Below are 23,438 nucleotides of genomic sequence, written 5' to 3'. Positions count from 1 at the left end.
GCACATTTATTTTGTCCCCCCACACCAAACGCGATCACGACACGCAGGTTAAAATATCAAAACAAACTCTGAACAAATTATATTAATTTGGGGACAGGTAGAAAAGCATTAAACATTTATGGCAATTTAGCTAGTTAGCTTGCACTTGCTAGCTAATATGTCCTATTTAGCTAGCTTTCTGTTGCTAGCTAATTTGTCCTGGGATATAAACATGAAGTTATTTTACCTGAAATGCACAAGGTCTTCTACTCCACCAATTAATCCAGACATAAAACGGTCAACCGAATCGTTTCTAGTCATCCCTCCTCCTTCCAGGCCTTTTCTTCTCTTGACTTTATATTGCGATTGGCAACTTTCATAAATTAGGTGCATTACCGCCAATTACCTCGTTCGTCTTTCAGTCACCCACGTGGGTATAACCAATGAGGAGATGGCACGTGGGTACCTGCTTCTATCAACCAATGAGGAGATGGGAGAGGCAGGGCTTTCAGCGCGATCTGCGTCAGAAATAGAACTGATTTCTATTTTAGCCCTTGGCCACGCAGACGCTCGTTGACGCGCACGAGCAGTGTGGGTGCAATAATTTAATAACAGACTTCTTTTACAACGCTCGCACACGCAAAGCAGGTGGTGTAGTCCGCCTGTTAGTTGACTGTCCCTTTAAACAGCTTGGAAAATTCCAGAAAATGATTTAATGGCTTTAGAAGCTTCTGATAGGCTAATTGACATCATTTGAGTCAATTGGAGGTGTACCTGTGGATGTATTTCAAGGCATACCTTCATACTCAGTGCCTCTTTGCTTGACATCATGGGAAAATCAAAAGAAATCAGCCAAGACCTCAGAAACAAAAATGTAGACCTCCACAAGTCTGGTTCATCCTTGGGAGCAATTTCCAAACGCCTGAAGGAGGAGACGCGTTCTGTCTCCTAGAGATGATTGTGCTTTGGTGTGAAAAGTGCAAATCAATCCCAGAACAGCAGCAAAGGACCTCGTGAAGATGCTGGAGGAAACGGGTACAAAAGTTTCTATATCCACAGTAAAACAAGTCCTATATCGACATAACCTGAAAGGCCGCTCATCAAGGAAGAAGCCACTGCTCCACAACCGTCATAAAAAAAACAGACTACGGTTTGCAACTGCACATGAGTACAAAGATCATACTTTTTGGAGGAATGTCCTTTGGTCTGATGAAAGAAAATATAACTGTTTGGCCATAATGACCATTGTTATGTTTGGAGGAAAAAGGGGGAGGCTTGCATGCCGAAGAACACCATTCCAACCGTGAAGCACGGGGGTGTCAACATCATGTTGTGGGGGTGCTTTGCTGCAGGAGGGACTGGTGCACTTCACAAAATAGATGCCATCATGAGGCAGGGAAATTATGTGGATATATTGAAGCAACATCTCAAGACATTAGTCAGGAAGTTAAAGCTTGTTCGCAAATGGGTCTTCCAAATGGACAATGACTTAAGCAAAATGGCTTAAGGACAACAAGGTCAAGGTATTGGAGTGGCCATCACATAGGCCTGACCTCAATCCTATAGAACATTTGTGGGCAGAACTGAAAAGGCCTGTGTGAGCAAGGAGGCCTACAAACCTGACTCCGTTAGACCAGCTCTGTCAGGAGGAATAGGCCAAAACTCACCCAACTTATTGTGGGAAGCTGGTGGAAGGCTACCTGAAACGTTTGACCCAATTTAAACAATATAAAGGCAATGCTACCAAATACTAATTGAGTGTTTGTAAACGTCTGACCCACTGGGAATATGATGAAATAAATAAAAGCTGCAATAAATCATTCTCTCTACTATTATTCTGGCATTTCACATTCTTAAAATAAATTGGTGATACTAACGGACCTAAGACAGGGAATTTTTACCAGGATTTAATGTCAGGAATTGTGAAATGGAGTTTTAAATGTATTTGGCTAAGGTGTATGTAAACTTACAACTTCAACTGTACATGTATTTTGCCACTTGGCCTCAACCTCATGTAAACGCCATGGGCCAGTTTTCCTGGACACGGATTGAGCATAGGCCTGGACTAAGAAGATCAAAGGAGAATCTCTATCTCTAAGTAGCTTTTTAGTACTGGACTAGGCTTAATATTAGTCCAAGAAACCTAAGTGTTCACTGTTGACGGGCCCAGGTACCTGTGCATGCTCAAGTCTCTCTTCTTGTTTCTAGTGGGAGAGAGCAGTGCCACGGAGAGTGGCGACGAGGAGGTGTCGCCCGCCACAGTGTCCTACACGGCCACACAGCACACGCCCACCAGCATCACGCTCACTGTCAACCGTGTCAAGCGGAACAAGTCCAAGAAGAGGAAGAAGAGCACGGAGAAGGCCCGCGGAGTGCCCAAGGGCAAGAAGATCAAGGTTGGTACTAGGAAGCGAGGGCCCAATTAACACTGCAAAGAGTCCTACCTGTGTGCTAAATGCGAGGCATGCCAGGCAAAAGTGACGTGCTAAATGTAGTGCTAGTGGAAGGTGTCAGCCGCCACGTGGGCTAAATGTAGTGCTAGTGGAAGGTGTCAGCCGCCACGTGGGATAAATGTAGTGCTAGTGGAAGGTGTCAGCCTCCACGTGGGCCAAATGTCAAGCTAGTGGAAGGTGCCAGCTGCCACGTGGGCCAAATGTCAAGCTAGTGGAAGGTGCCAGCCGCCACTTGCACCAAATGTAGTGGTAGCAGCGGCAAGTGTTGACAAAATGCCACACGAGCAAAGTTTGAAAAGGGTCTGAGTGTGCAAATGCATAACTCGCAGCTAGTAAGAAGACCAAGATCGCAAAGTTTCCTGTTTAACTTGCTTAGAAGGTTGATCTGACCGTACTCGTATATGTAATTGATAGTTTGATCAGATCAGATGATACTCGTGACTGGAAAAAAACGTGTTATAATATGCCCAAAACAGATGTTGTCAAAATTGCGTTTTATTTTTTTTAAGATAACAGGTAATTACTGAGTAAAAATCGTATCAGGAAAATAACTACTTGGCACACCCCAGCTGAGTATGCCTATTTTCGACCTCTAGAGGCCAAGAGAGGAGTTGCAGTCCTTTTTCTAGTGGCAGAAATAGTTATTTTTGGTACATTATTTTCGAGTAAACTCCGAAATGTCTAAACGTTGAATACAGACTGTCTGAAACTTTGTTTTAAAGTTGTAAGTGGACTCTGAAATGTGGCCAAAACGTTGAGTAAACAAGTGTCTGTCTTTACAGGCCTTCAGAGAGGGTTCTAGAAAGTCCATGAGGATGAAGGTAAGATTCGTTCACTCCTGAGGATCTTCTGTTTAGTTATATACCAATGTATACTACTACACATTTGAACTTCACAGCGTTAGTGTACAGTGGCTTGTGAAAGTATTCACCCCACTTGGCATTTTTCCTATTTTGTTGCCTTTTAACCTGGAATTAAAATATATTTTGGGGGGGGATTTGTATCATATGATTTACACAACATGCCTACCACTTTGAAGATGCAAAATATTTTTCTTTGTGAAACAAACATGAAATAAGACAAAAAAACAGAACTTGCACATGCATAACTATACACCCCCAAAGCCAATAGTTTGTAGAGCCACCTTTTGCAGGAATTACAGCTGCAAGTCTCTTGGGATGTGTCTCTGTAAGCTTGGCAAATCTAGCCACTGGGATTTTTGCCCATTCTTCAAGGCAAAACTGCTCCAGCTCCTTCAAGTTGGATGGGTTCCGCTGGTGTACAGCAATCTTTAAGTCATACCACAGATTCTCAATTGGATTGAGGTCTGGACTTTGACTAGGCCTTTCCAATACATTTAGATGTTTCCCCTAAAACCACTTGAGTGTTGTTTTAGCACTATGCTTAGGGTCATTGTCCTGCTCGAAGGTGAACCTCCGTCCCAGTCTCAAATCTCTTAAAGACTGAAACAGGTTTCCCTCAAGAATTTCCCTGTATTTAGCGCCATCCATCATTCCTTTAATTCTAACCAGTTTCCCATGGGGATGATATTCTCGGGGTGATGAGAGGTGTTGGGATTGCGGCAGTCATAGCGTTTTCCTTGATGGCTAAAAAGCTACATTTTAGTCTCATCTGACCAGAGTACCTTCTTCCATATGTTTGGGGAGTCTCCCACATGCCTTTTGGCGAACCACAAACGTGTTTGCTTATTTTCTTCTTTAAGCAATGGCTTTTTTCTGGCCACTCTTCCGTAAAGCCCAACTCTGTGGAGTGTACAGCTTAAAGTGGTCCTATGGACAGATACTCCAATCTCCGCTGTGGAGCTTTGCAGCTCCTTCAGGGTTATCTTTGGTCTCTCTGGTGCCTCTGATTAATGCCCTCCTTGCCTGGTCTGTGAGTTTTGGTGGGCGACCCTCTCTTGGCAAGTTTGTTGTGGTGCTATATTCTTTAAATGTTTTAATAGTGGATTTAATGGTGCTCTGTGGGATGTTCAAAGTTTCTGATATTTTTTATAACCCAACCCTGGGCTTTACTTCTCCACAACTTTGTCCCTGACCTGTTTGGAGAGCTCCTTGGTCTTCATGGTGCCGCTTGCTTGGTGTTGCCCCTTGTTTAGTGGTGTTGCAGACTCTGGGGCCTTTCAGAACAGGTGTATGAACTCAGCAAAAAAAGAAACGTCCTCACTGTCAACTGCGTTTATTTTCAGCAAACTTAACATGTGTAAATATTTGTATGAACATAACAAGATTCAACAACTGAGACATAAACTGAACAGGTTCCACAGACATGTGACTAACAGAAATGGAATAATGTGTTCCTGAACAAAGGGGGGTTAAAATCAAAAGTAACAGTCAGTATCTGGTGTGGCCACCAGCTGCATTAAGTACTGCAGTGCACCCCCACCTCATGGACTGCACCAGATTTGCCAGTTCTTACTGTGAGAACACTGACATTCCTGTCTTGCAGGAAATCACGCACGGGACGAGCAGTATGGCTGGTGGCATTGTCATGTTGGAGGATCATGTCAAGATGAGCCTGCAGCAAGGGTACCACATGAGGGGGGAGGATGTCTTCCCTGTAACGCACAGCGTTAAGATTGCCTGCAATGACAACAAGCTCAGTCCGATGATGCTGTGACACACCGCCTCAGACCATGACGGACCTTCCACCTCCAAATCGATCCCGCTCCAGAGTACAGACCTCTGTGTAACAGGCATTCCTTCGACGATAAACGCAAATCCGACCATCACCCCATGTGAGACAAAACCGCAACTCGTCAGTGAAGACGTCCTGTCTGGTCCAGCGACGGTGGGTTTATGCCCATAGGCAACGTTGTTGCCAGTGATATCTGGTGAGGACCTGCCTTACAACAGTTCTACAAGCCCTTAGTCCAGCCTCTCTCAGCCTATTGCGGCCGGTTTGAGCACTGATGGAGGGACTGTTTGTTCCTGGTGTAACTGGGGCAGTTGTTGCCATCCTGTACCTGTCCCGCAGGTGTGATGTTCAGATGTACCAATCCTGTGCAGGTGTTATTACACGTGGTCTGTCGCTGCGAGGACGATCAGCTGTCCATCCTGTCTCCCTGTAGCACTGTCTTAGGCGTCTCACAGTACGGACATTACAATTTATTGCCCTGGCCACATCTGCAGACCTCATGCCTCCTTGCAGCATGCCTTGGGCACGTTCACGCAGATGAGCAAGGGACCCTGGGCATTTTTCTTTTGATGTTTTTCAGAGTCAGTAGAAAGGCCTCTGTACACGGAACCCAAACCGGCTGCGCGAGAGCGCCATCGTGCGCTATCGTGCATACATTTATTTTGTCCCCCCACACCAAACGCGATCACGACACGCAGGTTAAAATATCAAAACAAACTCTGAACCAATTACATTAATTTGGGGACAGGTCGAAAAGCATTAAACATGCATGGCAATTTAGCTAGTTAGCTTGCACTTGCTAGCTAATTTGTCCTATTTAGCTAGCTTACTGTTGCTAGCTAATTTGTCCTGGGATATAAACATTTAGGCTGTTATTTTACCTGAAATGCACAAGGTCCTCTACTCCGGAAATTAATCCACACATAAAACGGCCAACCGAATCGTTTCTAGTCATCTCTCCTCCTTCCAGGCATTTTCATCTTTGAACTTCTACTGTGATCGGCATCTAAACTTTCATAGTATTACCACGACTACCGGCAAAACAGTTTGACTTTCAATCATCTACGTGGGTATAACCAATGAAGATGGCACGTGGGTACCTGCTTCTGTAAACCAATGAGGAGATGGGAGAGGCAGGACTTTCAGCGCGATCTGCATCAGAAATAGAAAGGAGTTCTATTTTATCCATTGGCAACGCAGATGCTCGTTGGTGTGCTCAATAATTTAATAACATTTATTTTGCGACCCACGCGACGTGTCCGGTCTGGTCAGCAGGTTAGTGTCCTAAGTTTTCATAACTGCGACCTTAATTGACTTCCGTCTGTAACCTGTTAGTGTCTTAACGACTGTTCCACGGGTGCATGTTCATTAATTGTTTATGGTTCATTGAACAAGCATGAGAAACAGTGTTTAAACCCTTTACAATGAAGATCTGTGAAGTTATTTGCATTTTTACGATTTATCTTTCAAAGACAGGGTCCTGAAAAAGAGACGTTTCTTGTTTTGCTGAGTTTATATTCTGAGATCATGTGACACTTCGATTGAACACAGGTGGACTAATTATGTGACTTCTGAAGGTAATTGTTTGAACCAGATCTTATTTAGGGGCTTTATAGCAAAAGGGGGTGAATACATATGCACGCACTACTTTTCCATAGTATTTTTTTTTTTAAAGATATTTTCATTTCACTTCACCAATTTGGACTTTTGTGTGTCCCAATTACATGAAATCCAAATAAAAACCCATTTAAATTACATGTTGTAATGCAACAAAATAGAAAAAATGCCAAGGGGGATGAATACTTTTGCAAGGCACAGTATGGGGGGGGGGGACTAAATGTTGTCATAAGTGCCACTTTGTGTTGCACCAGGAATCTATTGAGTGACCTCTGTTCCATTGAGCATAACACAGACACCAATCACCTTATTATGACACGGTGAAGGTGATCTAGAACACAGTGCATTACCCAGACACCCACCCATGATAACACATAGGTCCCTAAACAGTTTGACATGGTATGGCTCCACAGCAAGAAGAAACAAACCCGTTGTAGACCTGAAATTGTCATTTTTGAAAAAGGTCTTAGAATGAAGGTGAATTAAAAAAAAGAAAAGTATATTTATTTTTACCATGACACTGCTCTGAAGTAAACACTCTCCTCCTCCCCTCCCCCAGAACTCCACGACGGAGGCCAGCGCGGTGGACGAGACTACAGCGGAGGGCTGGGAGAGCCGCATCCGCCAGTGGACGGACCAGTACGAGGAGGCTACAGCCAACCAGTACAGCGCCGATGTCCAGATGCTGCTCCAGCTGCACCGTGCCGTTGCCGCCGAGGGCGTGGCGAGTGAGACTACCTCACCGGCCCAGGTCAACGCCTCGGCGGACGCCATGGACACAATTAACCGTACAGAGCTGGCGTGCAACAATACGGTGCTGGGCTCTCAGATGCAGGTACAGCTGGGGCGGGTGACGCGTGTGCAGAACCACAGGAAGGTCCTGCGGGCGGCTAGGGATCTAGAGCCAGACACCCTGATCATCGAGTACCGGGGCAAGGTCATGCTGAAACAGCAGTTTGAGGTCAACGGACACTTCTTCAAAAAGTAGGCATTTTCTGAAATAAGGTTAAATATTCATACGCTGTAAACTGCACTAGTGTTTTAAAAATGTTTTATGGAGGAAATGTATGCTGTATTCAGGATAAACATTAGCACTGTAAAATATTATGTAAAAATGCACATTTTGACATTGTTTTGACTTTTTTTTATTTTTAGGCCCTACCCCTTTGTGCTGTTCTACTCCAAATTCAACGAGGTGGAGATGTGCGTGGACGCGCGGACATTTGGGAATGATGCACGCTTCATCCGGAGGTCCTGCACGCCCAACGCAGAGGTCAGCCATCTTGGTTTTGTTTGTTTGTTTTCTTCAAGAAAGGCATTGGGTTCATCTCAATCGTCTCTTCCTTTCCTCATCTCCAATCGTTAGTTCAATTCACTCATCTCAGGTGAATTTAGGTCAGTCAATCAATCAAATGTATTTATAAAGCCCTTTTTACATCAGCCGAGTCACAAAGTGCTGTACAGAATCCCAGCCTAAAACCTCGAACAGCAAGCAATGCAGATCTCACCTATCCAGATCTCTGACATCAGTGTAGATGAAGGAAAGGAGATTAGGAGAGCAGGCCACTCAGGACTATTGAGACGCACCCTTCTAGAGGGAAATGGATACAGTTATGATTATATCTCCTAGATAGAAGACACCCCTCTGTCTCCTCTCCAGGTTCGTCATATGATCGCAGAGGGCATGATCCACCTCTGTGTCTACGCTGTCACGCAGATCCCCAGAGACGCAGAGGTCACCATCGGCTTTGACTATGACTTCAATAGCTGGTCAGTGTCAATTATATCTATAAAGGCCTTTTTACATCAGCAGTTGTCACAAATCACACAAGACTGTTTCTCTCGTCTGTCTCTTGACTCCAAAGTGACCAGCATCTTTGGGGTTCAGAAAAGTGTGATCAAAATCCTATGTTTTATCATTATTGCAGTAACTATAAGGTGGACTGTGCCTGCCACAAGAACAACCAGCAGAACTGCCCTGTGCAGAAGCATAACCTGAACCCGCGCGAGACCCTAGGCTGCCCCGGCACGGGTTCGCTGCCCCCACCCTCCCAGCTCACAGGGCACACGGGGGCAGAGACGCGGCGGCGGAAGGCCCGGCGGAGAGAGATAGAAGGGTCAGGCGGCGGCCCAGGACTGGGTGGGATGTCGGACGACAGTAACCAGCCGCCCGAGGAGAGTGGTGAGGTCCGGGAGACGCTGCAGGGCAACGGCAGCCTGGGCAACAGCGATGTTGAGGTGTGTGTGAATCTTAATGCAAAGGTGTGTGTATACAGGCAGTTAATGTTGAGGTGTGGCAGTTTGTAATGGAATGTGGTGCTGTCCTACTAAGACACATGGGGTGTATCCACTGTGCAGTGAAAATGTCCCACATTTATAATTCACAATGTGTATGTGTGTTACAGGAGGGCCTCCTCAAGCAGGAGGAAGGAGAGGAGGGCGAGCTGGACCAGAACGGAGTCCTCATCTCCAGTAGACAGGTATATGCTGCCGACATCACAGCTTTGACATAATTTCCTGTCACACTGACCAACCCACTGTCATAATATGGAATCATAGTATTAGTCTTCAGTTCGTAATCCACCCTCTCTCTCTCTGTAGAAGAGGACGTCTACCACAAGGGGCATAGATGAGCCCAAACAGGAGGGCCTGGATTGCGAGGAGTGGAGCAGAGGGAACCCCACAGGGAGTAACCCCACACCCCACCAAGCAGGGGTGGGGATAAGCACCCGTCGTGCAACTTACTCGACTGTGAGTCGGACTTCCCTCCCCCTTAGCGCCACATTCTCTTTTTGAACTTGGTGTCTAATTTTCCAATTTAATTTATCCCTAAACAGAATCTCCCTCTCGGTCTCCAGGAACCATCCTCAGCAGCCGATGCAGACAAGACCCAGACGTCTGCCGCTCCCCTCCCGGCCCCCCTTGCTCCCCCCAAGCCTCCCCCGGCCCGCTCCTCCAAGCCCCGGCCTAAGAGCCGTATCTCACGCTACCGCTCCAGCTCGTCACAGCGCGCCCGGCGCCAGCGGCAGGCCCTGGCCCAGCAGCAGGCGGCCCTGGAGCAGGGGGTGGCGGCTGAGATGCAGGAGAGCCCCCTGGGGGCCCCTGGTTCAGAGCTGGGCCTGGTGGACGGGGCACTGGGAGTCGGGCAGGTCTTAGACGGAGAAGGCCTGAGTGCTCTGAACAAGGGCAACCTGCCCAAGACCAAGAAGGTGAGAGGGATGGGCCTGGCTTCCAACCACCTTTTGGGGGATTTAATCATTATTATTAATTGACTCTTTATTAAACCAGGAGAACTCCTCTTTTTCCTTGCTGAATTACAGAATTATAGGCTAATATCAACACAATAAAAATATCACACACAAACTTGACAATTTGTCCCTAAAAAGTCTCCCCCCACCCTCCAGTATCTGGTGACAGAGTGGCTGAACGACAAGGTGCTGGACAAGGCAGCCCAGCAGGAGGTGCCCACGGTGGAGCGGCAGCTGCGTATCACCACCGACCCCACGGTGCTGGCCACCACCCTCAACATGCTGCCGGGCCTGACGGCCTCGCCGCTCATCTGCACAGCGCCCAAGCACTACGTGCGCTTTGGCTCGCCCTTCAACCCCGAGCGCCGGCGCCGGCCCGTCAGCGTGGACGCAGCCTACGGCTCCTTCAAGAAGGTACCGGTGGAGAGAGACAGCGTTGTGGGAGTTGTCATAAAGTCAGTTATGGGTTCAATGGAGAATAGGGTAGATGGGAAAATGTAGTGTAATGTGCAGCAGGTGCTCGAGAGGCTGTTGGTCTCCTTTCCCCTAAAGTGTGCACTTGTTCACTTCCCTTCATAAATGTGAAAGAGTTTCAGTATATTGTCTCAGGCTGATATCTATTTGTATCTGTGTTCAGAGATGGATCCAACAGGCCCAGTGCGAGAGTGGGCCGTGCTCGGGAGGCCTGGAGGACGGCACCGAGTCCACCTCCTCTCACCAAAGTAACAGCAGCAGCTCCACCCCCAACCCTTTCAAAGCAGGTATCTACCGCTTTTTAGTCTGTTCACTGTCTACTAACAAGTCTAGTAGTGTTTGTAATCTAGTACAGATCTGATTTCAAATACGTTGAGAATTCGTTTTAGGCTGGGTTTGCACTTTTGGAACTTTTCTATTGGTTCCAATGCAACATCCAAACTCAATTAAGCACAGATACAATATTTGAAAGGATTTTTAATAGTTTGAAGCCACGTCTGGTGTAGTGTTCTTGCAGTTGGAGGTTATTTCAAATTGATCTCAAAATAAATGTTGATTCAACATAGATTAATAACCAATTGTTTTACCTACTTTGCCCTAATTAGTCAACCATGCAAGTCATTTAATTTTAAATTAACTTAACAGCAAATGAAGATCCTTTTAATCATTGTCTGTTCAACCTCTTTCGTGTCGTCTGAGATTCCCAAAGATTGAAAAGCAGCTGTGGTCATCCCCCTCTTCAAAGGGGGGGACACTCTTGACCCAAACTGCAACAGACCTATATCTAACCTACCCTGCCTTTCTAAGGTCTTCGAAAGCCAAGTCAACAAACAGATTACCGATCATTTCAAATCCCACTATACCTTCTCCGCTATGCAATCTGGTTTCCGAGCTAGTCATGGGTGCACCTCAGCCACACTCAAGGTCCTAAACGATATCTTAACCACCATCGATAAGAAACAATACACTGCCAAATAACTCTCCTTCCGTGGCCTCCAATTGCTCTTAAATACAAGTAAAACTAAATGCTCTTCAACCGATCGCTGCCTGCACCTACCTGCCCGTCCAACATCACTACTCTGGATGGTTCTGACTTAGAATATGTGGACAACTACAAATACTTAGGTGTCTGGTTAGACTGTAAACTCTCCTTCCAGACTCACATCAAACATCTCCAATCCAAAATTAAATCTAGAATTGGCTTCCTATTTCGGAACAAAGCATCCTTCACTCATGCTGCCAAACATACCCTTGTAAAACTGACCATCCTACCAATCCTCGACTTTGGCGATGTCATTTACAAAATAGCCTCCAATACCCTACTCAATAAATTGGATGCAGTCTATCACGGTGCCATCCGTATTGTCACAGAAGTCACATATACTACCCACCACTGCGACTTGTACGCTCTCGTTGGCTGGCCCTCACTTCATACTCGTCGCCAAACCCACTGGCTCCAGGTCATCTACAAGACCCTGCTAGGTAAAGTCCCCCCTTAGCTCGCTGGTCACCATAGCTGCATCCACCTGTAGCATGCGCTCCAGCAGGTATATCTCTCTGGTCACCCCCAAAACCAATTCTTTCTTTAGCCGCCTCTCCTTCCAGTTCTCTGCTGCCAATGACTGGCTCGAACTACAAAAATCACTGAAACTGGAAACACTTATCTCCCTCACTAGCTGTAAGCACCAGCTGTCAGAGCAGCTCACAGATTACTGCACCTGTACATAGCCCATCTATAATTTAGCCCAAACAACTACCTCTCCCCCTACTGTATTTATTTATTTAGCTCCTTTGCTCCCCATTATTTCTATCTCTACCTTGCACATTCTACCACTGCAAATCTACCATTCCAGTGTTTTACTTGCTATATTGTATTTACTTCGCCACCATGGCCTTTTTGCCTTTACCTCCCTTATCTCACCTCATTTGCTCACATTGTATATAGACTTATTTTTCTACTGTATTATTGACTGTATGTTTTGTTTTACTCCATGTGTAACTGTGTTGTTGTATGTGTCGAACTGCTTTGCTTTATCTTGGCCAGGTCGCAATTGTAAATGAGAACTTGTTCTCAACTTGCCTACCTGGTTAAATAAAGGTGAAATAAAATAAATAAATAAATAAAAATCGGCATAAGCTGGCACCTGTCACCGCAGATAATCTGAGGCTGTTGCTTTCTTTCCGCTCGCCGCTAAAAAGAACTGGCGGCACCCCCCAAGAAGCGGCGGTCCATTTACGGCCCAGAGGCGGAGGCGGCTCCACCACTTCCCGGCTCAGAAGAACACAGTCTGCTACTGCGGCCCCTATCACCCATCACGCCCCCGTTGCCCTCAGACCACCCCTTACTCAGCCCCACCTCCTACGCTGCCCCCGCGCTGCTGGGTCGTTACGGCGACGAGGAGCACCGGCTGTCCAACGGCTATTCACCGCTGCCCTCGCTGCCCACCAGCCGCTGCAACACACCGCTGCAGTTTGAGGTACTGGGGACACGGAGAACGCCCCTAGAACACACACACACAGACATGACATACTGAAATACACACACACACCTACAAAACGATGGGCCACCCTAACAGGAAAATTCAGCATTGAACTACAGTGCATATTCATGGTTGTTTTCATTGTGCTACCTATCTGTTTGTAGTGGTTTTTAATGTGTCTCTCTCCCTCTTTCCTACCCATCCAGAACATATCGTCTCCAGAGGCCTCTCCTGTGCACAGGCCGGAGTCCATCTCTCCAGGGGTAGGTACCCCACAGACCCAGAGCAGCTGTCAGAGCACTGAAGCCAGGGCTAGATGACTTTCACTTCAGTCTCACGGGACAGGGAACACGGGCCGGTGAGGGCAGTTTTGTGTCACAGTGTTCATCTTGTAACTCTGTTCTCTGCTCCACCTATAGCCGTGCCTGCGGCCCGACTTTGACGCCCAGTGCTGCGCCCTGCAGTTTCCAGACCTCTCCCTGTCCTCGGGCCTGGAGAGCCCCGTGCCTGCCATGTCGGATGACTTCACTCTCCTCTCGGCAACGGGGCCTCCTCCCGACACACAGAGGCCGCTCACCCCCTTGACACCGGGTACCCCCTCCGAGTCGGCCCTGCAGGCCAGAGAGCAGAGCTTCAGGACGGAGTTCAACCTCATCTACACCTGCTCCCCACTCAACGCCAACCTGGGAAACCTTGCCCCTGCTGCCCCCACCGACAGGCGCATCAGCCAATCAGAGGGCAGCTATTCCCCGGCCGAGTCCTTCTACAGCACCGTGAGTGGCCAGGGGATCCTGGCGGAGGCGGGGTCTGACTCGCTGTCGCCCTACGGCGAGCCGCACTATGGCGGCAGCTACCCGGATGGCAGCACGCCACCCCACCACACCAGCAACCCACCACAGAAGAAGAAGGCAAGTCCTCCAACTCGCTCAGCTTCTTCCTGCTTTAGTTGTTTTCACCCTCAGAAATGAAACTGTTAATGAAGATATTTCTGTTCGAATTACATTCCCAAATGGGGGTACGATAGGTAGGTCATGTCTGTAGTGAACGTGTGGAAGTAGTGCCTACTTGCTTATTGGTATAAAGTCTGAATTTGAGTGGAGAGTGGTATTGAGACTGTGGTATGAAAATTTAAAGGATACTCAGTCATTGTGTGGTCTTTACTTTCTTTGTGTTTTCTATTCACTATGTGTCAATTGGTCTCAGTGACTCCACATCAAGATCTAAATAAATCAAAATAGACCTGGGGTAATTATTTTACCAAAAGGCTACTTCGTTTTTTTGTTTTTTTAATTTATTGTTACATTGATCTTTTCTATTGTCTGTCAGTTGGCTGCATGGACTTTCACCTGTCTTCAGAATGGAATACTACGGGACTTCCCACATTTCTCTTTATGTACTGTCTCCTACTGCAGCTAGCCCAACAGGTTGTGTTGTCTACCCTGTCACTCCCCCTATGCTCCTCCTGAAACCTTTGCCAAGTCTTTCTTCCACTGTTTTTTCCAAGGCAGAGGGCCATCCTGCAAACCGTTAGTCTGCTGACAGGACAGCCAGATTACCAGGCTATAGCAGTAAGACGTGAATACAAGACAGTACAAAATATGGTGAATATTTCCATACGACCATTTAGAAGTGTGCATGTAAATATTGTTTTGCATTTGCATACAAACCCCACCCCCGTCCGCCAAACCCCCCCCCTTCTCCAAAAACGTACCATGAGTATCATCAATTTATCTAAACATCTCTATATCTAAACATCCGTTTATCTAAACATCTCTATATCTGAAACATGGTCACCCCATCAGCTCGGAGTGCCATACAACGAGGCTGATGGTTCATGATATCATCTTCAGCCTGGCGAGTTTGGGCCGGGCCTTGCTGGCTTCACTGGCCATTTGTCTATGGTCCACCTCATCCATAGTTCTGTCCTCCTGTGCCTGCATCCTCTTTCACCAGCCTTGACCCACACCCAAGTCAGATCATACCAGCAGTATGGCCAATTCCCATCTAAGAACCATACTAGCTGCCCTTCAAGAGGCACCCCCAAGGGTCCAAGGACAATCAGAAGGCCCATAAAATAAGCCTTTGGAGCCTGAAACTGTTCTAAGGGCCCAATTGGAATCAAAAGGCCCTAACAAATACAGTAGTCCTCAGATCCCAAGATCCTAGTGCGTGGCCATTCTTCAAGTCCTAAGGCCCTGATGGCAACCCTATGGGTCTAGGTGGGGCCCCCTGAGTGCCTCCCCCTACCCTTCTCTCTGCCCTCTTTTGGTTCAGCTCACCGCACCCCGATAGCCCTGATATCGGACCGTCTATTCAGCCAGCCTGCTCCATATCTCTCACCCCCCATCCCCCTGGACCCTCCTTAAGTCTCCTGCCTTTGCCATGACAACATTCCGCCAGACTGTTCTCTCTCTCATTGTCTCTGAGTGTGATTGACTGTTCTCTCTCTCGTTGTCTCTGAGTGTGATTGACTGTTCTCTCTCTCGTTGTCTCTGAGTGTGATTGACTGTTCTCTCTCTCATTGTCTCTGAGTGTGATTGACTGTTCTCTCTCTCATTGTCTCTGAGTGTGATTGACTGTTCTCTCTCTCATTGTCTCTGAGTGTGGGTATGTGTACTGTAGTGGGTGTGGGTATGTGTACTGTAGTGGGTGTGGGTATGTGTACTGTAGTGGGTGTGGGTATGTGTACTGTAGTGGGTGTGGGTATGTGTACTGTAGTGGGTGCTCTGTGGTTCTGTTTACATTCTCCTTCTTTTCGTGTCTGACCTCACAGTAGTTGCTTTGTTTGATGATGACAACGACCAGTTGCCTGTTGATAGATTTTGACCGTTACTAACTATCCGTAAAGCACAGAAAGGCTTCAAAAGCAAACAGAAGGTCGGTGCGTGAACATGATTACTTCCCGATTCTGGTAATGGCACTGATACCAATAATTTGGTACAAAAAATGTATTTTGGTTACCATTCAGCAGGTGGTTGGTCCCAACACTGTAAGGACAGAATGCTGAAGCTATACTGGATTGTTTCTTCGTCTTTTGTCATATGACTCGTTCCAATGGTCATCCCTCCCAAGGTATTGTTTTTTACACCTATCAACTTCAGATAACCACTCCAACAGAGGATGAGGTTGACCAATCATAGAACAAAATAGAACTTCCAGGATGGTAGAAGTATTAAATCGTTGACCAGTGCTGGTTGCTCTTTCCGGTTAAAAGGATCTACACAGTCTTTGCAATGGATCCGACAGAGATTAGTTTGCGTTGCTCTCGACATTATGTAGTTCTACATACTTTTGTGCTCTTGAATTTTTGGAACGCCACTCATACGGAGCTCGGTAGCTCTAGTTGAGTAGACTGCGACATCACTGTGGAGAGCCCTTTAGGATTTGGGAACATTTAGGATGTTTGGTCTTTTGGACAATCAGTTGGTAACATGTAAGCGAACGTACATTCAAGGTAGAGTCGTCTTAATAGTTGATATGATGCATGACGTTGTCTGTCCATACCGCTCTGGTGGTAACGGGTGTCGCAATGCAACCAGTGGTATTGTGTGACACCATGGCGTGTGTAACCTCATGGCACTAAGCCTGTACATATGGCTGACCTAGGTTATTTTTCCTCGACTCCTCAGGTGTCTCTGCTTGAGTACCGTAAGAGGAAGCAGGGGAGCAGCAGGGACCCCGAGCACGGGGGCAGCTCCCTGGGCACCCCCACCCGCCTCGGCTCCGTCTGTGCCAGCGCCGAGTCCCCCAGAGGCCCCCATTCCCTCCACTTGCAGCCCTCGTCCTCCCCCCACAGCTCCTTCTCCTCCCCCCCCCAGATGGAGGAGGTGAGCCCCCCAGATAACCACCACCACACCACCACCTCCCACGCCCCGGGACCTACACAGCAACAGCAGCCCAGGGATCAGGAGGGCATCAGCCACTGGTAAGACTAGATATCGCTGCCACACCACGTTCTCTCACAGTACTTTGTTTCCTGTCACTGTTTTCAGGCATATCCACCTTTGCTGTCGCACGTTTTGTATGTTGTGGGGTTGACTGGTGTTTGAGACTATTTGCTTGGTAAGGTGGGACCATTAGCAACCTGAGCCCTGTGTGGTGTCTCCAGACATAGCCAGCTCATCTAAACATAAACCCCTGATTGAACGTACTGTACATGACGGTGTTGGTGTTGTGCTTTGATCCAGGATGGTGCCCACAACAGTAGAGCGGCTGAGGGAGGGCCAGGGCGTCTTAGAGCGGGTACTGAGGGGCTCCCTCAAGATGGACCGCGTGCTGAAAAGGACGGATGGCTCGGCTGCTGACAAGGACCCTGGTACTGTACTCGTTTTCACTACCAGTTTTTCTCGTTTTCACATGAATGTGGTGTAGTAGAAAATTCAGACCAGATGTCCTCCTGTCCACGTTATTGTTGATATTTAGGCTGAAGGCCAGGTTTGTCTTGTCTGAAATGTAGATATCTAGGTGTATTTAGGCTGAAGGCCAGGTTTGTCTTGTCTGAAATGTAGATATCTAGGTGTATTTAGGCTGAAGGCCAGGTTTGTCTTGTCTGAAATGTAGATATCTAGGTGTATTTAGGCTGAAGGCCAGGTTTGTCTTGTCTGAAATGTAGATATCTAGGTGTATTTAGGCTGAAGGCCAGGTTTGTCTTGTCTGAAATGTAGATATCTAGGTGTATTTAGGCTGAAGGCCAGGTTTGTCTTGTCTGAAATGTAGATATCTAGGTGTATTTAGGCTGAAGGCCAGGTTTGTCTTGTCTGAAATGTAGATATCTAGGTGTATTTAGGCTGAAGGCCAGGTTTGTCTTGTCTGAAATGTAGATATCTAGGTGTATTTAGGCTGAAGGCCAGGTTTGTCTTGTCTGAAATGTAGATATCTAGGTGTATTTAGGCTGAAGGCCAGGTTTGTCTTGTCTGAAATGTAGATATCTAGGTGTATTTAGGCTGAAGGCCAGGTTTGTCTTGTCTGAAATGTAGATATCTAGGTGTATTTAGGCTGAAGGCCAGGTTTGTCTTGTCTGAAATGTAGATATCTAGGTGTATTTAGGCTGAAGGCCAGGTTTGTCTTGTCTGAAATGTAGATATCTAGGTGTATTTAGGCTGAAGGCCAGGTTTGTCTTGTCTGAAATGTAGATATCTAGGTGTATTTAGGCTGAAGGCCAGGTTTGTCTTGTCTGAAATGTAGATATCTAGGTGTATTTAGGCTGAAGGCCAGGTTTGTCTTGTCTGAAATGTAGATATCTAGGTGTATTTAGGCTGAAGGCCAGGTTTGTCTTGTCTGAAATGTAGATATCTAGGTGTATTTAGGCTGAAGGCCAGGTTTGTCTTGTCTGAAATGTAGATATCTAGGTGTATTTAGGCTGAAGGCCAGGTTTGTCTTGTCTGAAATGTAGATATCTAGGTGTATTTAGGCTGAAGGCCAGGTTTGTCTTGTCTGAAATGTAGATATCTAGCCTAGTTTGAAACAGAAGACGGTTGCTGAATTAAGGTTCAGAGGTTTCAGGGAATGTGCATGCATGTACCATCTGTTCTCCTGTTAAGCTTGTGTCCTGTTGTGTGTTATCCCAGATGCAGACCGGTATGAGATCCAGACAGTTCCCCTGGCCTCTCCCATGAAGAGCTCACAGACATACAGCCCGTCTGTCTACACGTACCAGGTATTGTACTACATCATTTGGGAGAATTTAGTGTTTCGTTTTGTCTGGCCAGCGGTGTAATCATTTCTTAAAACAGCTTCAAATGAAATGTTTTGCAACGAAAACTAGCGTTTCTGTTGGACAGGCTCAGCAAACCGAGAGCGACCTACCTGAATCTGTCCAATAGAAACACTAGAATAAAAATAAAATAAGTTTTGTAACTGTGTGTGTGGGGGGGGGGGGGGGGTTCATTTGTTTGAGGTGTGTACTGGGTGTCAGGTTCATTATAAGTCATTTGTGTGTGTTGTCATTCTAAGGTGCAACCCCCCTTATCGGAGAGCCACCAGCAGACAGTGGACAGTCCGGCCTTCTTTCAGCAGAGCGCGTCCTCTCCATTCCATGGCTCCTACAGCCCCTCGGCCCCCCTTCCCTCAGTTCAGGGCTTCTACCCTCGCCTGTCTCAAGACCACTCGCAGCATCATCCACAACAGCCACTCAACTCCTCGCCCTCCTTCCCCAACCAGACAACCTCCTCTGCAGACTCAGCCCTATGTGGGGCTTCCAGACCACCAGGAGGCGCTCTGCACCAGTCGAGCGGCAGCAGCAGTATGGACGGGTCCCACACGTACAGCGCCGGGAGCCAGCTAAAAGCCAGCCTCTTGAACAGCGGGTTGTCAGGGTCTCCTACCCCTGGCTCCAGGGCTCACGGCAACCCTAAAACAGACTTGGGCGCCAGTGTGGCGGGGAACCACACCTCCAGACTGAGCCAGCAGCTGGCGTCCCGGAGCCTGAAACCAGGCAGCCCCGGGCAGACGGTGCTGCAGGCCGGCTCCAGGCTTCTGGCGGCCACCGCCGGCCAACACTACCCGCAACGCGGGGCACCACTCAGTCCGTTCCAGCACCCCCCCATACAGGGGCCAGGAGTAAGGACACAGTCAGGAAGCGTTTAGGATGTTGTGTGTGTGTGTTTTTGAGTGAGTGAAATAGTGTACCTCCTCTCCTAAACTCTCTGGAGAAACTAGGCTTGGGGATATGTACAGACCTCCGAGGAGCCACGACTCTGCTTCTTGTATTTCTCCTTATTTTCTGTCTTTCTTTTTGCGGAAAACAATTTACTGTGTTCTGCGTCAAGCTAATCGAGGAACTTCAACATCCTCAAGGAATCAATGAAAAAATAGGAAGAAAATACATGTTCAACAAAAGAGAAACCATTTGTAATTTGAAATGACCCTGACATGAACAGACTGTGTAAAACAGGCTAAGTAGATGGTGAAACTCAACCATGAGTATCTGTACAGTGTTTATGTTTTTGAAGAAATGTACCTGTTGTTTTGGTACCTGGTTTGATAATGCTGAGATTGTGTTGAGGTAACTTTTTGTTATTTGGCCAGCAGCAGGGTCAGTCCTGCAGTATACATGTGTTTAGTTTGGAAAGGGTAAACGATACCAGCAAGAGCGTATGTGTATATCATCCGTTATAAAGATGCAGAGAGGGGGGCAGCTATGAGCTCCCTAAAAATCATTCCATATGATTTCCAACTTTTTGTGTAAAATGTTTTTCTGAAAACTCTTGATCTGTTTTTCACTGTTCTTTGATTTTCTTCTGCTCTTTGTTTTCCTTCCCCACTTGACTGTTTTGATTTGCTATATTACTACTTCACAGTAGATTTGCTATATTGTACTTGAGTCAAACAGATCTTGTAATTCATGGTGCTGCAGTTGTTTTCGTTTTAAGTTATTTACAGTTAAATCCAGTTATGTTTCACACAAATCGGTTGATTCAACTCGCCATCTGTAATTTGGAATCAAACTTTTGCCAGAAATGCATCCTAGTAATCGTTAACACCTTTTTGTGCTGGAATGCAGTGACAGTGAGAAAGAAGTAAGAAGAATATATATATATATTTTTTTTTTTTTTTTTTACTCCGTTGTTGGGTTTGTCGTCTCTTTTGAATCCTGTCGGATTAGTTTTATCAAAATGTACTGAGAATATATTTTTCTCTCCTTCTAACCATTCCTTGCATTCCATATGCCACCTAAGAAAACAGGAGGATGGTTTGAACGGTATAAAAAAAGCTGCTGTCTTCTCCTTATTTGTTGCTGCTTCAAGAAGTCTCACTTTCCACAGAATGCTGTACCCCCATTTTATTAGGGTCCTTACCAACTGAATACTAAACAAAAAGATGAAAATCACAACGCAAAATTAGTCATGTGCCATGACCACAGCATTGGGACTTTCAATCAACGTTAAATGACATTGCTGATGCACGCTGGGAGTTGTAGTACCCTAGTGCCAGGAAGATGGAAATCGTTCTGACTGGACATTCTAATTTGGTTGGGAGTAAATGTCTTTGGGGCCCCAGGAACCACACTGGGGCTTCGGAAAGCGGGACTGGCCAGCTTGACCGGACACTTGACCTTTCTTCTTATTGCCTCATCCACAGACGTAAGGTACTCACTGTTTGAATGAATGTTTGACAGAAGACTTCCCGAGAAATGTCACCCAAAATTACCAGCACCTTAAATAAAGAAATAACCCCTAAAATGAAACAAAAATGACAATGTATGATCATGTGTACTTGTATCAAATGTGTTAAACTGTAAAGAGAAATCTAGTACACTAAATTTGCCGCATGATATTTATTTTCTGGGACTGACAGATGGTCGGATTGGGATGATTAGGTCTGTTGACAAAGTCTTTTGTTTTTACTCTTCACTTTCGACTACCAGAGAAACTGGACACTGCATTTTGGGGGGGTGACGTTTAAGTCGTTTTTATTTTTTACACAACATAGTGGTGACTATGTGGACTCCCCCATCCAAAAGAGAAAAAAGCAGAAGAGATGTAATGCATTTTCATAATAAAATACTGATGATGTATTTAGAAAAATGGCCATGTTGATATTTCATGCACTATGGTATCCGTTCCCAAAAACCTGTTGAGGAAATATTTGACATTTCTTTACACAGTATGTAACACTGCCATGTTTTATTAGAAATAATTAATTATATACATATACTGTATACACAGTGAAGTGAACGGTGAAATATACCCTTAGCCTGAAAAACCAGTCGACGGGTGAGGCTAGGGAGTTGCCCTGTAAGGCTTAGTAAACGCCACAGTCAAGCTTTCTGCTGAGCAATTCATCACTGACAATTGTGTGAAGAGACACGCTCTGCCATGCACAGCTCAAATCTCAGTGCGGGTCAAGTCGCAAAGAGTTTTGCGGAGCCTGTATGGAGCGTGCATAGTAGAGTGTAAATCCAGCCTCGGTTTGTGAAGTTGACCGATGGCGCTCTCGCTTCCTCACATTGAAAACATAGCGGTCTGCGACATACAGAAGACTGAACACCTACGAAGGAACCGATAGGAAAATATCACGGATATAACTATAGACTTTGTAACACTGCATGGCAATGAAGGGAATCTGGTTGAGATTTGAGGGCCACACTCGGGCAGTGCCGGGTAATAGCGTCGACGTCTAGAAGCAAGCCGTTTGTCTTGTCACGAGGTCAAATCAAACTTTTATTTGTCACATGCTTCGTAAACAACAGGTGATACAATATTGACATATTTTCGGAGTCCTCATCAAACTACTCAGTTGGCCGCTTACGCCTCGATCACGCCGTCATTGCATTTTGGTACACCAGAAGTACATTCCTTTCCAATGGAACGCTGTTTGCTTTGCAGAATTGCAGAGGCCGTTAGTGTGTTTTGTGTGATGCATAAATTGGATTTATCGAACGTATGCGTCAAACTGCGTAGACTGCTCGACAGAAATGGTAGCAGAAAGTTCATGTTGAACCATTGTTGCACACAAATCCAGATGATGCCGCTTACTATTTTGCGCTATGACACTATCGGTGTGATCAAGGCGTTTACAACTCTATCACTTACAACTCTATCACGTTTTATTTAACCTTTAACTATGTTAATCGGTGTGTACAATGGTACGCATCATCTGGATGTGTGCAACAAAAGTTCAACATTCGCCTTCTGCTACCATTTATGTCACGCCGTCTACGCATACGATTTGATGCATACTGTAATGAAACAGCAGAGACCAGGTCTCGAGCCCGAGGTCAGGCGCGCTATCGACTGCCGCAAAAGCATGCTCGAGCGGCAGAGTCGATTTCCGCGGTTATAAACCCAGGGTCGTTACACATACGTTCGACAAATCGAATTTATACATGAAGCACTGTAACTGCCTCTGCAATGCAGCAGGGCAACCACAGCTTTCCATTGGAAATGTAATGTACTTTTTGTGTACCGAAAAATAATGACACTGTCGATGTGATCAAGATCAGTGGTCACTAAAGTAAGGAGAGGAGGGCAGGAAGCTGAGCACTCATATTGGATGATAGGACACTACTGTACAGTCAGAGTATGTTGCTTCTTTTTATGGTACTTGTGTTTTAAAATCTATAGGAATTTGAATCTATGCCCATTTGGAATCCGTGCCAATTGAGGTCCTTCGGTCCCACGTTTTAGTAACATTAGCACACACACACAATCTGTCCCCCTACACACATTTATTGAAACGAAGGACAACACTTTTGGAGTTGGGTCGTTCAATTTGGGAATTGGTTCCTTTGATTGAACAAGTTGATAAATTGAAGGTTGGATGTGGTCAGTTCTCTGCATGATAACTACTTAATTGAAGAGGTTGTCCACAGCCAGAGTCTTGAGATCGTGTATGTTGACCGTAAGGGGGCATAGGTGTCTGTCTGCCTTCACCAGATCCAGCTCCGGGACCTCCTTTTAACCACGCGGTAGCCACACTCCGTTGGAACTTGTTGGGCCATGTGGTAGATTTCATCGGTCTGGGGATATGAACGAAAAAAAGACGTGATATTGGGAAAAACGGAATTCATGTTTGGTTTATATATTTGACTT

The 23,438-nt window shown here is 46.3% G+C and overlaps 2 protein-coding genes across 5 annotated transcripts in view; one reads left to right on the top strand and one right to left on the bottom strand.

Moving 5' to 3' along the window:
* Nucleotides 1–21,431, top strand: part of LOC110528515 (histone-lysine N-methyltransferase SETD5) — a 54,150-nt gene extending 32,719 nt beyond the window's left edge. For 2 of the 3 annotated variants that reach the window (XM_021610624.2, XM_021610623.2), the window contains exons 7-25: nucleotides 2,188–2,375; nucleotides 3,215–3,253; nucleotides 7,264–7,688; nucleotides 7,860–7,977; nucleotides 8,365–8,474; nucleotides 8,633–8,942; nucleotides 9,110–9,184; nucleotides 9,306–9,455; nucleotides 9,563–9,913; nucleotides 10,109–10,366; nucleotides 10,590–10,713; nucleotides 12,626–12,903; nucleotides 13,113–13,169; nucleotides 13,326–13,814; nucleotides 14,415–14,507; nucleotides 16,536–16,831; nucleotides 17,094–17,221; nucleotides 18,474–18,562; nucleotides 18,859–21,431. In XM_021610624.2, coding sequence (XP_021466299.2) covers nucleotides 2,188–2,375; nucleotides 3,215–3,253; nucleotides 7,264–7,688; nucleotides 7,860–7,977; nucleotides 8,365–8,474; nucleotides 8,633–8,942; nucleotides 9,110–9,184; nucleotides 9,306–9,455; nucleotides 9,563–9,913; nucleotides 10,109–10,366; nucleotides 10,590–10,713; nucleotides 12,626–12,903; nucleotides 13,113–13,169; nucleotides 13,326–13,814; nucleotides 14,415–14,507; nucleotides 16,536–16,831; nucleotides 17,094–17,221; nucleotides 18,474–18,562; nucleotides 18,859–19,491 — 4,211 coding nt within the window. In that variant the 3' untranslated portion in view covers nucleotides 19,492–21,431. The remainder of the gene's footprint in view (nucleotides 1–2,187; nucleotides 2,376–3,214; nucleotides 3,254–7,263; nucleotides 7,689–7,859; nucleotides 7,978–8,364; nucleotides 8,475–8,632; nucleotides 8,943–9,109; nucleotides 9,185–9,305; nucleotides 9,456–9,562; nucleotides 9,914–10,108; nucleotides 10,367–10,589; nucleotides 10,714–12,625; nucleotides 12,904–13,112; nucleotides 13,170–13,325; nucleotides 13,815–14,414; nucleotides 14,508–16,535; nucleotides 16,832–17,093; nucleotides 17,222–18,473; nucleotides 18,563–18,858) is intronic. The other variant, XM_021610625.2, reaches the window with a different exon arrangement.
* LOC110528514 (LHFPL tetraspan subfamily member 4 protein-like) overlaps nucleotides 20,446–23,438 on the bottom strand; it is a 71,996-nt gene continuing 69,003 nt past the window's right edge. For both annotated transcript variants that reach the window (XR_002474268.2, XM_036984097.1), the window contains one exon: nucleotides 20,446–23,365. Coding sequence is in view for 1 of the 2 variants with exons in the window: in XM_036984097.1 (XP_036839992.1) it covers nucleotides 23,173–23,365 (193 nt within the window). In the remaining variant the exon portion in view is untranslated. The remainder of the gene's footprint in view (nucleotides 23,366–23,438) is intronic.

This window comes from Oncorhynchus mykiss, chromosome 7, assembly GCF_013265735.2.
Source record: "Oncorhynchus mykiss isolate Arlee chromosome 7, USDA_OmykA_1.1, whole genome shotgun sequence".
NCBI classification, from domain to species: Eukaryota; Metazoa; Chordata; class Actinopteri; order Salmoniformes; family Salmonidae; genus Oncorhynchus; species Oncorhynchus mykiss.
This window is presented reverse-complemented; position numbering and strand designations above follow the sequence as displayed.